Source organism: Mobula hypostoma, chromosome 20 (genome assembly GCF_963921235.1).
Source record: "Mobula hypostoma chromosome 20, sMobHyp1.1, whole genome shotgun sequence".
Taxonomy (NCBI): Eukaryota; Metazoa; Chordata; class Chondrichthyes; order Myliobatiformes; family Myliobatidae; genus Mobula; species Mobula hypostoma.
The window spans coordinates 44,959,683-44,975,158 of record NC_086116.1 but is presented as its reverse complement, the minus strand read 5'-3'; the positions used below and the strand labels follow the sequence as shown (position 1 = coordinate 44,975,158).

Below are 15,476 nucleotides of genomic sequence, written 5' to 3'. Positions count from 1 at the left end.
AAGGAAGGTAGTGCACCTGTGGCTGACAAGAGAAATTAGGGATAGTATCAATTCCAAAGAAGAAGCATACAAATTAGCCAGAGAAAGTGGCTCACCTGAGAACTGGGAGAAATTCAGAGTTCAGCAGAGGAGGACAAAGGGCTTAATTAGGAAGGGAAAAAAAGATTATGAGAGAAAACTGGCAGGGAACATAAAAACGGACTGTAAAAGCTTTTATAGATATGTAAAAAGGAAAAGACTGGTAAAGACAAATGTAGGTCCCCTGCAGACAGAAACAGGTGAATTGATTATGGGGAGCAAGGACATGGCAGACCAATTGAATAATTACTTTGGTTCTGTCTTCACTAAGGAGGACATAAATAATCTCCCAGAAATAGTAGGGGACAGAGGGTCCAGTGAGATGGAGGAACTGAGCGAAATACATGTTAGTAGGGAAGTGGTGTTAGGTAAATTGAAGGGATTGAAGGCAGATAAATCTCCAGGGCCAGATGGTCTGCATCCTAGAGTGCTTAAGGAAGTAGCCCAAGAAATAGTGGATGCATTAGTGATAATTTTTCAAAACTCGTTAGATTCTGGACTAGTTCCTGAGGATTGGAGGGTGGCTAATGTAACTCCACTTTTTAAAAAAGGAGGGAGAGAGAAACCAGGGAATTATAGACCGGTTAGCCTAACGTCGGTGGTGGGGAAACTGCTGGAGTCAGTTATCAAGGATGTGATAACAGCACATTTGGAAAGCGGTGAAGTGATCGGACAAAGTCAGCATGGATTTGTGAAAGGAAAATCATGTCTGACGAATCTCATAGAATTTTTTGAGGATGTAACTAGTAGAGTGGATAGGGGAGAACCAGTGGATGTGGTATATTTGGATTTTCAAAAGGCTTTTGACAAGGTCCCACACAGGAGATTAGTGTGCAAACTTAAAGCACACGGTATTGGGGGTAAGGTATTGGTGTGGGTGGAGAATTGGTTAGCAGACAGGAAGCAAAGAGTGGGAATAAACGGGACCTTTTCAGAATGGCAGGCGGTGACTAGTGGGGTACCGCAAGGCTCAGTGCTGGGACCCCAGTTGTTTACAATATATATTAATGACTTGGATGAGGGAATTAAATGCAGCATCTCCAAGTTTGCGGATGACACGAAGCTGGGTGGTAGTGTTAGCTGTGAGGAGGATGCTAAGAGGATGCAGGGTGACTTGGATAGGTTGGGTGAGTGGGCAAATTCATGGCAGATGCAATTTAATGTGGATAAATGTGAAGTTATCCACTTTGGTGGCAAAAATAGGAAAACAGATTATTATCTGAATGGTGGCCGATTAGGAAAAGGGGAGGTGCAACGAGACCTGGGTGTCATTATACACCAGTCATTGAAAGTGGGCATGCAGGTACAGCAGGCGGTGAAAAAGGCGAACGGTATGCTGGCATTTATAGCGAGAGGATTCGAGTACAGGAGCAGGGAGGTACTACTGCAGTTGTACAAGGCCTTGGTGAGACCACACCTGGAGTATTGTGTGCAGTTTTGGTCCCCTAATCTGAGGAAAGACATCCTTGCCATAGAGGGAGTACAAAGAAGGTTCACCAGATTGATTCCTGGGATGGCAGGACTTTCATATGAAGAAAGACTGGATGAACTGGGCTTGTACTCGTTGGAATTTAGAAGATTGAGGGGGATCTGATTGAAACGTATAAGATCCTAAAGGGATTGGACAGGCTAGATGCAGGAAGTTTGTTCCCGATGTTGGGGAAGTCCAGAACGAGGGGCCACAGTTTGAGGATAGAGGGGAAGCCTTCTAGGACCGAGATTAGGAAAAACTTCTTCGCACAGAGAGTGGTGAATCTGTGGAATTCTCTGCCACAGGAAACAGTTGAGGCCAGTTCATTGGCTATATTTAAGAGGGAGTTAGATATGGCCCTTGTGGCTACGGGGGTCAGGGGGTATGGAGGGAAGGCTGGGGCGGGGTTCTGAGTTGGAGGATCAGCCATGATCATAATAAATGGCGGTGCAGGCTCGAAGGGCCGAATGGCCTACTCCTGCACCTATTTTCTATGTTTCTATGTTTCTATAACATAGTTTTGAAATGCGACTTGGTATCAATACCAAGATAAGGGTACTGCCAAGGTAGGGGTACGATCTGAGTTACCGATAGACAATGTTGATGTATTGCTCAGCAATGACCTTCCAGGTGGGGATGTTTATCCAGTTCAGCTAACGAACAAGCCTGCTGCTGCTGAGGACCCCCTGCCCATAGATACTGATGTTCACCCCGCATGCGCAGTAACTCCAAGCATGTCTAAAAAGTCTGTTGATGCCCATGATGATTTATCAGAGACTTTTCTACCTTCCTTATTCCAACAGGACTTAGAGGGTAGTAAGGCTGATGTGAAAGGCTTGTCCTTATCTAGAAAGGAATTCATAGAGGAACAGAAGCGAGATTCTGAAATTGTGGCTTTAAGGGAGACAGCTCTCTCTGAGGTTGAGATTCAGAAAGAGTCTGTGGGATACTACCTTAAAGATGGGGTGTTAATGAGGAAGTGGAGACCAACCACTGTGCCCGCAAGTGAGGACTGGGCTATTGCGCACCAGGTAGTGGTTCCAAAAGTTTACAGGGCTGAAATTTTAAACCTGGCCCATGATAACCCTTCAGGTGGACATTTTGGGGTAAAGACAACAGTGCACAGGATTATGAGAGAATTCTATTGGCCCAATGTGAGGAAGGATACTGTGAATTATTGCAAAATCTGCCATACCTGCCAGTTGGTGGGAAAACCTAATCAGACCATCCCAGAAGTTCCACTTTGGCCAACACCTGCTTTTGGTGAACCATTTTCCCGAATTATAGTGGATTGTGTTGGCCCACTGCCAAAGACTGCAGCTGGCCATCAGTATGTGTTAACTATAATGTGTGCGGCTTCTAGGTTCCCTGAGGCAGTTCCTCTGCAAAATATTAGGGCTAAAACAGTGGTGAAGGCTCTGCTTTTCACTACAGTTGGTTTGCCCAGAGAAATTCAGTCTGACCACGGCACTAAATTTACATCGGGAGTATTTCAGCAAATAGTTTCTGAGCTGGGGGCTAAACAAATTGTGTCAACTGCACACCACCCAGAGTCCCAAGGAGCCTTGGAAAGGTTCCATTCCACTTTAAAGACAATGATTAACACCTACTGCTATGAGAATAACAGGGACTGGGATGAAGGAATATATTTACTTCTCTTTGCTGTTAAGAGACTCAATTCAAGAATCATTGGGGTTTAGTCCGTTTGAGTTTGTTTTCGGTCACAGGCCCAGAGTACTTTTGACCTTGCTCAGAGAACAGTGGTCTGATCCGAAAGTATGTGTCAGTGTGCTGGATTATGTTTTGGTGTTTCGAGATAGGCTTAACAAGGCTTGTGACCTTGCAAAGCAGAATTTGCAGAACTCTCAAATTAAGATGAAGCACTGGTATGATAGGAAAGTGAGGAAACAGGTGTTTCAGGTTGGAGATAAAGTCTTGGTCTTGTTCCCACTTTTGACCAACCCCCTCCAAGCACAATTTCATGGACTATACCAGATAATTAAGAAAACTGACACTCTGAATTATGTTGCTGAGACTCCTGACTGGAGGAAGGCAACTCAAATGGTGCACGTAAATATGATAAAGCCTTATTGTTATGACTTGGAGATAGCACCTGTGAGTACTGTTATGAAAACAAATGGAGTCGTGGAGGCTGGTAATCAGATGCCAGATAATTTTAGCAAACTGAATATAGTCTCAAACAGGCTCGAGAATTCAATTGTTTCGAAAAACATTAATAACAAGATCCATCATTTGGAGCCTGCACAGCAAAAACAATTGAAAGAACTAATTGGCAATTATGAGGATTTGTTTCCTGATGTCCCCAGACGGTGCATAGCTGCAGTGCATGACATCATTGCAGGCTCAGCCAAGCCAATCAAACAGCCGATCATCCCTACAGAACGAATTTAGAAAAAACTAAAATGGTGGAACAAGAAATTGGGTACATGCTAGCAACCGGTATCATTAGGCAATCTACCTCGGACTGGGCGTGACTCTTCGTTATTGTGCCTAAAACGGACAGCAGCATGAGACTCTGTACTGACTACAGGAAAGTTAATGCAGTAACCAAAACAGATGCTTATCCTATTCCAAGAGTCGATGACTGTATTGATACAGTGGGAAAGGCTAAATACCTCACAAAAATTGACTTGCTAAAAGGATACTGGTGTGTTCCCTTGACAGAGAGCGTTAGAGAAATCTAAGCATCTGTAACACCATCTGGGCTGTATGAGTATAATGTCTTGCCCTTTGGGATGAAAAAATGTTCCAGGGACGTTCCAAAGGATGATCAATTCGGTGATTCCAGGTTTAGAAAATATAGGGGCTTATACTGATGATTTGGTTGTATGGAATGACACGTGGTAAGAATATATTGCTGATGTAGAAAAACTATTTGTTAGGCTTTTCGAGGCCAATCTTACTGCGAACCTTGCTAAAAGTGAGTTTGGGCATGCTACTCTTACTTATCTTGGCTACATAGTAGGCCAGGGCCAACTGGCTCCTGTGCAGGCCAAGGTTCAAGCTGTTGCTGAGGTTCCCATTCCGATGGTCAAGAAGGCTTTAAGAAGGTTTTTAGGAATGGTTGGGTACTACCGTAAGTTTTGTAAGAACTTCGCAGATATCGCTCTCCCCCTAACGAAACTCCTAGGGAAGAGTGAAAGATTTGTATGGAGTGAGCTTTGCCAGGAAGCCTTTGAACGACTAAAAACTATTGTGTTACCATCCTGTGCTCAAAGCACCTGATTTTTCAAAACCATTCTCTATAGCGACAGACACTAATGACGAAGCTGCTGGGGCAGTACTGTTACAGAAGGGTGAGAATGACATTGTAGCTTATTTCTCAAAGAAATGTAATGTGCACCAGAAGAACTATTCCACTGTTGAAAAGGAGCTGCTATCACTTATTCTGGCTTTACAACATTTTGAGATCTATGTTTGTCCTGTCCAGAAACCAATGGTGATTTATATGGATCACAATCCATTAGTGTTTCTAACTAAGATGAAGGATAAGAATAGAAGGTTATTAAACTGGAGTCTGATCTTGCAAGAATATGACTGAAAATAAAACATGTGAAAGGTACTGACAATATTATAGCTGATTGTTTATCCAGATGTTAAGTTAGAAGTTATACACGTTTTGCTCTGTTATCTGATAATTATACATGTATTGTTTCAAACTTTGTAATCTACAGTTAAACTAAAAATTTTGCTCCTTGATCAAAATTTTTCCCAAAAAGGAGGGAGGTGTGACGATATCCTGAGTTATTCATTATGGACTGTGCTTTTAAAAAGAGAGGGAGCGTGCAGCTATTCAGCACAAACAACTTGTTATTGAGAGGGGGGGGGCGAAGACTGCTCACAGTTTGGGATTTCTGTAAGGACACTGCCAGCTTCTGAGTTCCTACAGAGAGAGAAGGGAGAAGCTACTTGATGGACAGCTGGTGTTCAGCACAACAGTATTTAAACCAGCGTAATTGCTTGTTTCACAGGACACACAGTCGCACTAAGGTGTGGTGAAGTCACCACAATCCTCTTCAGGTGCCCACGAGTGTGGGACTGAGGATCGATCATGAAGGATCGATCTGTGATTACTGGTGCGTGAAAGAGCGACCCTGTGGAGCCTACCAGCGTGTCTAACCTTTGCCTGGGTTGGTAGACTATCACTTGAAGACAGTACTCCTGAGTTGGACAAGTTTGGCTAACTTAAAAGTTTCAGAGGACAACGGGAAGATCGATGGCATCAGCTCACCTGAAGAACTAGATACCTCTCTCTCTCCATCACTACTCAACCAAATACCACGAACTGAACTGATTCCCTTTACCCATAATCCTAAAACTGTATCCATTTACCCCCTAGGCTTGAAGAAGCTTGGGTTCTATATTTCGACACTTAAATATGCATGAACTTTGCTAACCTGTTTAATTGATCTGATTTTATATTACAGTATTGCCTAGTTACTAATAAACGAGCGTTAGTTAACAGCAATACCAGACTCAAAGGTGTTTTCCCTTTCTGCTGATTCTTTAACCCATTACGGGGTAGGTGACAGGTGTAAGAATTCATGATTTAAAGGATAAACTATCATACCTGCCATAACCACACCTTTTAGTCTGGTTGGCCGCCGCCTAGTTTGATTCCTTCTACATCCGTTTCTGTTTTAGTTTATCAGTTTAGTTCACTTAACTCATTATGTCATTGATCTACATACTTTCAATGTCATCACATTTGCATCTGATAAGTGGTCTGTCACCTAATGTGTTACTTTAACAAAATACAAAAGTTTCTCTAACATTTAATTTTTTGGAAAATAAATGTTTGGAAATCTAAAACTTGCTCTTTTATACCTCCACACTAATGCAGAAGACAAAAAATAAACACATAAAACAAATTTTATATGAAAAATCTAGGATGCTTAAGATTTTTGCGCAGTACTGTAGAACATACAGTATATGCCCTTCAATTTGTGATGTTGTGCCAACCTTTTAATCCACTCTAAGGTCAATTTAACCCTTCCTCCTTACATAGCTCTCCACTTTTCTATGATCTGTGTGCCTATCTAAGAGTTTATTAAATGTTCCTGATGTGCCTGCCTCTGCCACCACCTCTGGCAGGGTGTTGCATGCACCAATCACTTTCTGTATGCAGAATTTACTTCTGACATGCCCCCTATACTTTCCTCCAATCACCTTAAAATTATGCCACCTCATATTAGCCACTTCCACCCTGTGAAAGATTCTCTGGCTATCTACTTGATCTATGCTTTTTCTTTTACACACCTCAAATCACCTCTCATCCTCCTTCGCTCCCCTAGCTTGCTCATCCTATCCTCATAAGGCATGGCCACTAATCCAGGAAGCATCCTGGAAAATTTCCTCTGCACCCTCTCTAAAGCTTCCACATCCTTCCTATAATGAGGCAACCGGAACTGAAGATGATACTGCAGGTGTGGTCTAACCAAGGTTTTTATAGAGCTGCAACATTAGCTCATAGTTCTTGAGCTCAAAAACATAGAGGGTTGTGAATTTTACAATCCTCTATCCCAGAGAGTTAAAAAAAAAGCTGTGTAATGACTGAATATACAAATCATGACTAACAGACACTTACCTTCAATGTCTGCAATGGAATTGGGAAGAGTGAGAAAGTACAGTTCAGACAATTGGATCAACCATCATCTTAACTGAATGGTGCTTCAGGCTTTAAGGGCCCGTAAGCTGATCCTTGTGCCTGTTCCTTATACATTTTATGATCTAACATGTTCTGTATGAACCCCCTTTGTACCAGGCATTTCTGGAAACACTGCTCATTAGCCCCTCACTAACAGCCACTGGACTCAAGAGGTGAGAAAAACCACCTTTTTCAGACTCCGTACTTCTAGGGCCAGTATGACTTGGATCCCACCAAAACCAGGAAGTTGGGGATGTCTCACCTACCCAAACCCTGACCTGTGTGAATACTGTGTATTACTGCCCTCATCAGCAAGCAATATCTGATTATACACTGCATACAATGATAAATATATATTTACAAATGTCAGCTTTAATCGAACAGTTAATAGGAAAAAAAGAAAAATAATTAAAAAGGCCCTTTACAGTTAACCCAGTCCAAATGTGCACACAAGTCGGAGCTGAAGTTGAAGTTGTCTTTAACCCACATGCTAGACCCTTGGTCTGTGTGAAAGCTCACACCTTCTGAATGTCGCTCAAAATCTATCTCGAACAAACGGGCTCTCCCATGGGTGTATTGGTCCTTCCTTCTTGAAGCCATTCATCTGCACAAAGCACCCTGTGCAACAGGCCATCTTCCCTCCTGTCTTCTGTCAGCTCCTGCCAATAAGATCTTGACCCACACCAGAGTTGGTCACAAAAGCCTCTCAGCCCAGCGTTCTCTAGAACCTTCACCCGATTCCACTATTTTGATTGGCTGACACAACATTCCTAAGTTGAACAAAGCCTTTTATCTTAGCCCAAACTCAAGCAGGCTGAAAGCAGAGTGGAGTGCTCTTTCAGAACTGCCAAAATGAAATACCCACAGTGCAGCAGTAAAACTCTTAACTAGAGTGTTACATGTATTTCCAGACAAGTTTTCCAACATACCACCATTCGAATTTCAACAAATGAATCTTCTGACGATGCAGTACCCAGCTTCACAAGAAGTTCTGAATTCATGGCTACCAAATCAGTTTTCTCTGTCTGCAGTCTGTGAATCTGTGCTTTCAGATGTTGAACATCCTGTTCCACCAGATTAGAACTCATACTTTTATTGAGCAAGTCATCTTTGGATATTCCCTGTGAGATTAAAAATGTACATTTTTAAATTAAAATCTGACAAATTACAAATTATTAGTATTGTCTAATTGGAAGAAATTGAGTTCAAAGTCCAATGATTCCAAAAGACCATGTAAAGTATTACTCCACTATCTATTATTGAAGAAACCCTGGATGCCAAAGCATCGAGTTTTAGATAGAAAGCAGATTTCGAGCCAGAGCACTAAAGTACTGAAATAGGCCCTTCAGCCCATCTAGTCCATGCCAAACTATTATCCTCATTGGCACTCAACATCCCCCTCTGTAACAGGATCTTGGACTTCTTGGAAGAAAGACCTCAGTCAATCCACGTTGGCAGCAATCCAACATGTTGAGCACTGGTGCCCCTGCCCCAGGGCTGTGTGCTTGGCCTGCTGTTGACTCATGACTGTACTGCCAGATCCAGCTTAAACCGCACCATTAAATTCGCTCTTGAATAAACGGTGGTTGTACAACAGCAGCATTTACTGGGGACATTGAATATAAAGGGCCCAAAGCACTGAAGATCCCTACCATCCATCCCACAATCTCTGTGATTCACTACCATCAGGAAAGAGATACAGGAGCATCAGGACTAGGACTGCCAAACTGGGTAACATCATCTTCCCCAGGAGGACAGCTTGCTGTTTACTGTTTACCTGTGCTGCACACTTCACATTCATTTTTAATTATAATTTATTAAGTTGCTTGTGGTAATATTTTGTTGTTTATGCTGAGTGTGATATATGCATTGTGTATGTACCATGGTCTGGAGGAAGGTCATTTCTCAGGAAAATGAATCTCAGGGTGACTTATATGCACTTTAATGAGAAATTTACTTTGAACTTTGAATTAATACTGTAAGGCAATTCTCATAAAATAATGCTTGAAGTAGTTATTTTTGCTTACGAAAGGTTCAAAAAACTAGGTAATGACAGAGATCTAGAAAATTATACAGCTAGCAGTAATGAGCCTAAGAATGAAATTAGGAGAGCCAGAAGGGGCCATGAGAAGGCCTTGGCGAGCAGGATTAAGGAAAACCCCAAGGCATTCTACAAGTATGCAAAGAGCAAGAGGAAAAGATGCGAGAGAACAGGACCAATCAAGTGTGAATGGAGGTGGTAGCGGAAATACTTAATGAATACTTTGCTTCAGTATTCACTACGGAAAAGGACCTTGGCGATTGTAAGGATGACTTACAGTGGACTGAAGAGCTTGAGCATATAGACATTAAGAAAGAGTATGCACTGGAACTTTTGGAAAGCATCAAGTTGGATAAGTCACCGGGACCGGACGAGATGTACCCCAGGCTACTGTAGGAAGTGAGGGAAGAGATTGCTGAGCCTCTGGCAATGATATTTGCATCAACAATGGGGACGGGGGAAGTTCTGGAGGATTGGAAGGTTTCAGATGTTGTTCCCTTATTCAGGAATGGGAGTAGAGATAGCCCAGGAAATTATAGACCAGTGAGTCTTACTTCAGTGGTTGGTAAGTTGATGGAGAAGATCCTGAGAGGCAGGATTTATGAACATTTGGAGAAGCATAATATGATTTGGAATAGCCAGCATGGCTTTGTCAAAGGTAGGTCGTGCCTTACGAGCCTGATTGAATTTTTTGAGGATTTGACTAAACACATTGATGAAGGTAGAGCAGTGGATGTAGCGTATATAGATTTCAGCAAGGCATTTGATAAGGTACCCCATGCAAGTAAGGAAGCATGGGATCCAAGGGGACCTAGGTTTGTAGATCCAGAATTGGCTTGCCCACAGAAGGCAAAGAATGGTTATAGACGGGTCATAATCTGCATGGAGGTCAATGACCAGTGGTGTGCCTCATGGATCTGTTCTGACACCCCTTCTCTTCATGATGTTTATAAATGACCTGATGAAGAACTGGAGGGATGGGTTAGTTAATTTGCTAATGACACAAAGGTTGGGGGTGTTGTGGATAGTGTGGAGGGCTGTCAGAGGTTACAGCGGGACATCGTTACGATGTAAAACTGGGCTGAGAAGTGACAGATGGATTTCAACCCAGATAAGTGTGAGGTGGTTCATTTTGGTAGGTCATATATGATGGCAGAATATAGTATTAATGGTAAAACTCTTTGCAGCGATGAGGATCAGAGGATCTTGGGGTCCAAGTCCATAGGACACTAAAAGCTGCTGCACAGGTTGACTGTGGGTTTTGGCCTTCATCAACCGTGGGATTGAGTTCAAGAGCCAAAGGGTAACGTTACAGCTATATAGGACTCTGGAGTACTGTGCTTAGTTCTGGTCACCTCACTACAGGAAGATGTGGAAACTATAGAAAGGGTACAGAGGAGATTTACAAGGATGTTGCCTGGATTGGGGAGCGTGTCTTATGAGAATAGGTTGCATGAACTTGGCCTTTTCTCCTCGGAGTGACGGAAGATGAGATGTGACCTGATAGAGGTGTATAAGATGATGAGAGGCATTGATCATGTGGATAGTCAGAGGCTCCCCACCCCCCACCCCCAAGGCTGAAATGGCGAACACGAGAGAGCACAGTTTTAAGGTGCTTGGAAGTAGGTACAGAGGAGATGTCAGGGGCAAGTTTTCTTTTTTATTTTTTTTTTACGCAGGGAGTGGTGATACGCATGGAATTGGCTGCCCGCAATGGTGGTGGAGGCGGATACAATAGGTCTTTTAAGAGACTCTTGGATAGGTACATGGAGCTTAGAAAAATAGAAGGCTATGAGTAACCCTAACTAATTTCTAAAGTACACGTTCCATACAGCATTGTGGGCCGAAGGGCCCGTATTGTGCTGTAGGTTTTCTATGTTTCACTGATTATGCTTGACCTGCCAATGATTTCCAGCATGAACCTTATGCACCTTATTTGTTTAATTTGTGGTAATATTACTTTATTTGTTGTGTTTGAGTTATACGCCATGTGTTGTGCACCTTGATCTAGAGGAACATTATTCCATTTGGCAGTATATATGTAAACAGTTTAAATGACAATAAGCTTAATCAATAGCCATTGTGCATACCTGTGAACTGTCTGCATTTTCCACTTGAGATTTCTTCAAGGCTTCATTCTCTTCAGTCAAAGTTGTTAATTTTTGTTTAGCCTCCTCAAACTTTTGCAGGATACACTCCCGTTCTACTTTCTGTTTCTCACGCCAAGTTGCAAGTTCTTCATAGCGTTCCTTCATGGCATGGTTTGTTTGTTTAATGGCTTCTGCAGGACATAAATCAGTAATTTAATTAAACAGCATTTAATGAATGTAATTGGAAAGATATTTCTGCAAACTTGTGGAAAATAATCTGTTTAGAGCAGGGTTTCCCAACCTGGGAATCACAAAGCACTCGGTTAATAGCAGGGATTCATGGCTTTAAAAAGGTTGGGAACCCTGGCTTAGAGGGTTCCTTGATGTTGTAAAATAGTAAAAAAAGAAAACTACCAAATGAAAAAGCATTGATTCCAGCACCCACAAATTCTCTTGAAATCCACTTCAAATTTGCATAAATGCAAACTATAAAGTTTTATAATGCTGTACAAATGCCAAATCAAAACCGATATAGAACTAAACCATATTCTGGTGTGTACACACAAGTTCAAAAAGCTACCCAGTTACCTAAACTTTGAGACCAGATTTTGGGGTGCAGAGTGATTAAAATATCTTAAACTACAAATCAAATCTAACCATGTCACTATTCTTATCTAAGAAGAAAACTTGTATCCTCATCGGTATTTTTTCTTGATAACATTTTAAAGCATCTTTCAGAGGGTTAACCATATATCACAGGTCAGCCTGTATCTCCCCTCCCCAGACCACCTTCTCCCTTGCTTTCAGTCTTGATGAAGGGTCTCAGCACAAAAAGTTGACTGTTTATTTCCTCCATATAACCCTTTCACTATGACCCAATGAGTTCTTCCAAACTTTTGTGTGTTGCTCTAGATTTCCAGCATCTGCAAAACCTCGTGTTAAACGATAGTTTTCTCATACATGTTGTCTGAACTGAGTATAGAACTATAAAGCAAACTGATGATTTTGTCATATTTTTCAAAGCAAGAAGTTCTACAGAGCAATAGTTGGTAATTGCTTCAACAGTATTTTTCAGGAATTGTTAACAATAAATGAAATAGCCACAGCCGATACAATTGCCATTTTATTGAGAGGTACAGCATGGCACAGGTCCTTCTGGTCCGATGAATCACACTGTCCAGCAACTTTCCTATTTAACCCCAGCCTAATCACAGAACAATTTTTTTTTCTTTTTAACTCTTTTTATTAATTTTTCAAAATTATAAACTCAATAACAAAGTTGGTATAAAGAGATTGGAAAAATGTTCATCAGCATATACAAAATAAATTTTAAGTAACATAGAAATAAGACTTCCAAACTCATAATGAGATTAAACATTAACAAAGAAATAAAAAGAAAAAATATATAAACAAAAAAAATCCCAAGAAAAAGAGAAAAAAAACCCAAAAAAGGCAAAACAGGGCTAGACCAACAACTTGTATCAGACAAGATCCATAATGTCGCTAACTCCGCTCCTCTCATCATATAATTTTAGAAAAAAGATTCAGAAAGGTCAGATTATATCATATGAAAATGTTGCATAAAAGGTTTCCAGGTATCTTCAAATTTAACCGAAGGGTCAAAAATATCACTTCTAACTTTTTCTAAATTTAAACTTAATATGGTTTGAGAAAACCATTGGAATGTAGTTGGAGGATTAATTTCCTTCCAGTTCAACAAAATAGATCTTCTCGCCATTAAAGTAACAAAAGCTATCATGCAAGAGGCTAAAGAAGATAAAGATCTATGTTCTACCATTGGCAATCCAAAGATTGCCATAATAGGATGGGGTTTTAAATCAAAGCATAGAACTGTTGAAATAATACCAAAAATGTTTTTCCAATATTTTTCCAAAAGAGGACAGGACCAAAACATATGAGTTAAAGAAGCCACTTCAGAGTGACATCTCAGAACAATTTACAATGACCAATTAATCTACTAACTGGTTCATCTTTGGAATGTGGGAGGAAACTGGAAACGCACATACTCATGGGAGGGACATATAAACTTCATATAGACGCCATCAGAATTGAAACCCGCACACCAAGGTAATGCCCCAAGACATAACAACGTTGCGCTAACTGCTACACTACCATGGGACCCATGAAATTGTTTCACCTACAGAACTTAATAGCCCACAGCTCTATGGTGAAGTAATCCTCCTTAATGTGCACACAGCTGATGCAAACATACATTGGATAATTACTATAAACTGCCGAAGAGCAACAATGACTTCTATTAAAAATAAACAAGCCTGACATTACTTGTTTCAGGCTCTTCGATAAACAGGTTTTCTGCAGCCTCTATATAGATGAAAAATTAGACAAACTACACTATAAGTTTTATTTTTTAAAAAGTACAGATACAATTCAGAATAGGCCCATCCAGCCCATCAAGCTGCACCACCCAGCAACCCACTGATTTAACAGGACAATTTACAATAACTAATTAACCTGCCAACCAGTATGTTGTTGAACTGTGGGACCAAACTGGAGCCAGGTGCACAGGGGAATGAAATATGCAAACTTTCTTACAGAGGACACTGGAATTAAACTCTGATGACCGGAGCTGTGATAAGAGTGACGCTAACCACGGTATCTCACAATTTTCACAATACATGCCAAACTTGCCAAGTTCCCATTAACCCACCATTGGCCTGTACGCTCCCTCAGTATTATTTGAGACATTAACCTGACACTCCCTTGAAAGTGAAACGTCAAATAACTAAGTTTTAATCTGTGTATGGCAAACTAACAAACTGAGAAATAAAATTAGAATAGCAGGTTCATTACCAGAATAGCAGAACAAAAGTCAATAAGTCTTCCAATAAATATCATTCCTAAATTTTATAATCTAATTAGCCATCAGCATCAAGATCAGAAACGTGCCTGCAAATAAAAGACAATTATAACAACAGAGCACCTTTTAACTCATTGTTCTCCTTAATCAGTTCTTCCATCACTCTCAACGTTTCTTCCGGGGTGCAGGAATCCAAAGAATGAGGACCATTGATGTTTACGGTACCATTAACAGCCTGAGGGTTGTGATTGTGGTTAGTAGTCATCGTTGATTTGCTCTACTCTGAAAGGAACGTTCAAAAATAAAGAAGTGACTCCTCTGAATCATGAACTGACATGCAGCACAGGACCAACAAGGCGATGACGCAGCAGAGTTTCCAAACAGACGCAACATGAACTCCAGCTGAACCGACCTTCCCCATCAGGTTGGGCAGTGCATACTCTATAACAGGCAGGCGCTAAACGTCCGTAAAACAGTTCTGTTTTTGGGATTGTCATACAAGAGGACAGCAGAGAGGGAGTGAATTCCGAGCCAGAGCTGAGCTGAAATGAAGGTGAAGTTTCCGCTCGAGCAGCCACTTTCGCTTTCTGTTTCTTATAACGCAGTGACACTCGGCGACCGGGGGAGAGAAAGAGGCTACCACCCCCTCCCAACGCACCCCCCACCCCCCAAACCGGGCCGCTCTCCCGCCCGTCCCGCAATGTGCCCGCACGTCGCTCCCTCAACCGGCGGACTCCAAACACCACTCCCGGGGGTGGGGAGAGCGAGGAGGACCAAACACCTCCGCTGTGAACCGGGCCAGACCCGCCCCTCCCGGCACCGAGACCCTCTGTCCTCCCCGCAGCCGTAACCCACGTCTCACCCGCCGCCCTGTCCGTCCACACCAGCCCCCAACCAGCGGACGACCCGGGCCCCGCCCCTCCGCGCACGCGCATCCCACCCCACACACGCGTGACGCGACCCGGCCGCCGGTCACATGCCCGGGGGCGCGGCCTCGCTGTTTACCGTTGTAGTTCCCGTGGCGGACTCTGACTAGTTTGACAACTTTCAGCAGCTCACCTCGATCCTGTGCAGTATTAACTACAAACCCCCCCCCCCATACCAGACGGTGATGCAGACAGTAAAGATTGTTCTCCATACTCTCTGAAAAAGTTTTCGAGTGTTTCTCGTGACATACCAAGTCTCCCCAGACTCCTAGTGAAATATAGCCACTTCTTTATAGCTGCATCGATATGTTAGGAGCAGGTTAGATCTTCAGAGATATTAACAGCAAAGAAGTTGAAATTGCT

General features: G+C 42.1%; 1 protein-coding gene across 1 annotated transcript in view; it reads right to left on the bottom strand.

The window, feature by feature from the left end:
* optn (optineurin) overlaps window positions 1-15,158 on the bottom strand; it is a 51,056-nt gene extending 35,898 nt beyond the window's left edge. Inside the window, exons 1-4 of the mRNA XM_063072780.1 lie at window positions 15,050-15,158; window positions 14,311-14,469; window positions 11,349-11,539; window positions 8,147-8,338 (exon numbers count right to left, since the gene is read on the bottom strand). Coding sequence (XP_062928850.1) covers window positions 8,147-8,338; window positions 11,349-11,539; window positions 14,311-14,452 — 525 coding nt within the window. The 5' untranslated portion in view covers window positions 14,453-14,469; window positions 15,050-15,158. The remainder of the gene's footprint in view (window positions 1-8,146; window positions 8,339-11,348; window positions 11,540-14,310; window positions 14,470-15,049) is intronic.
* Window positions 15,159-15,476: the final 318 nt, after the last annotated feature.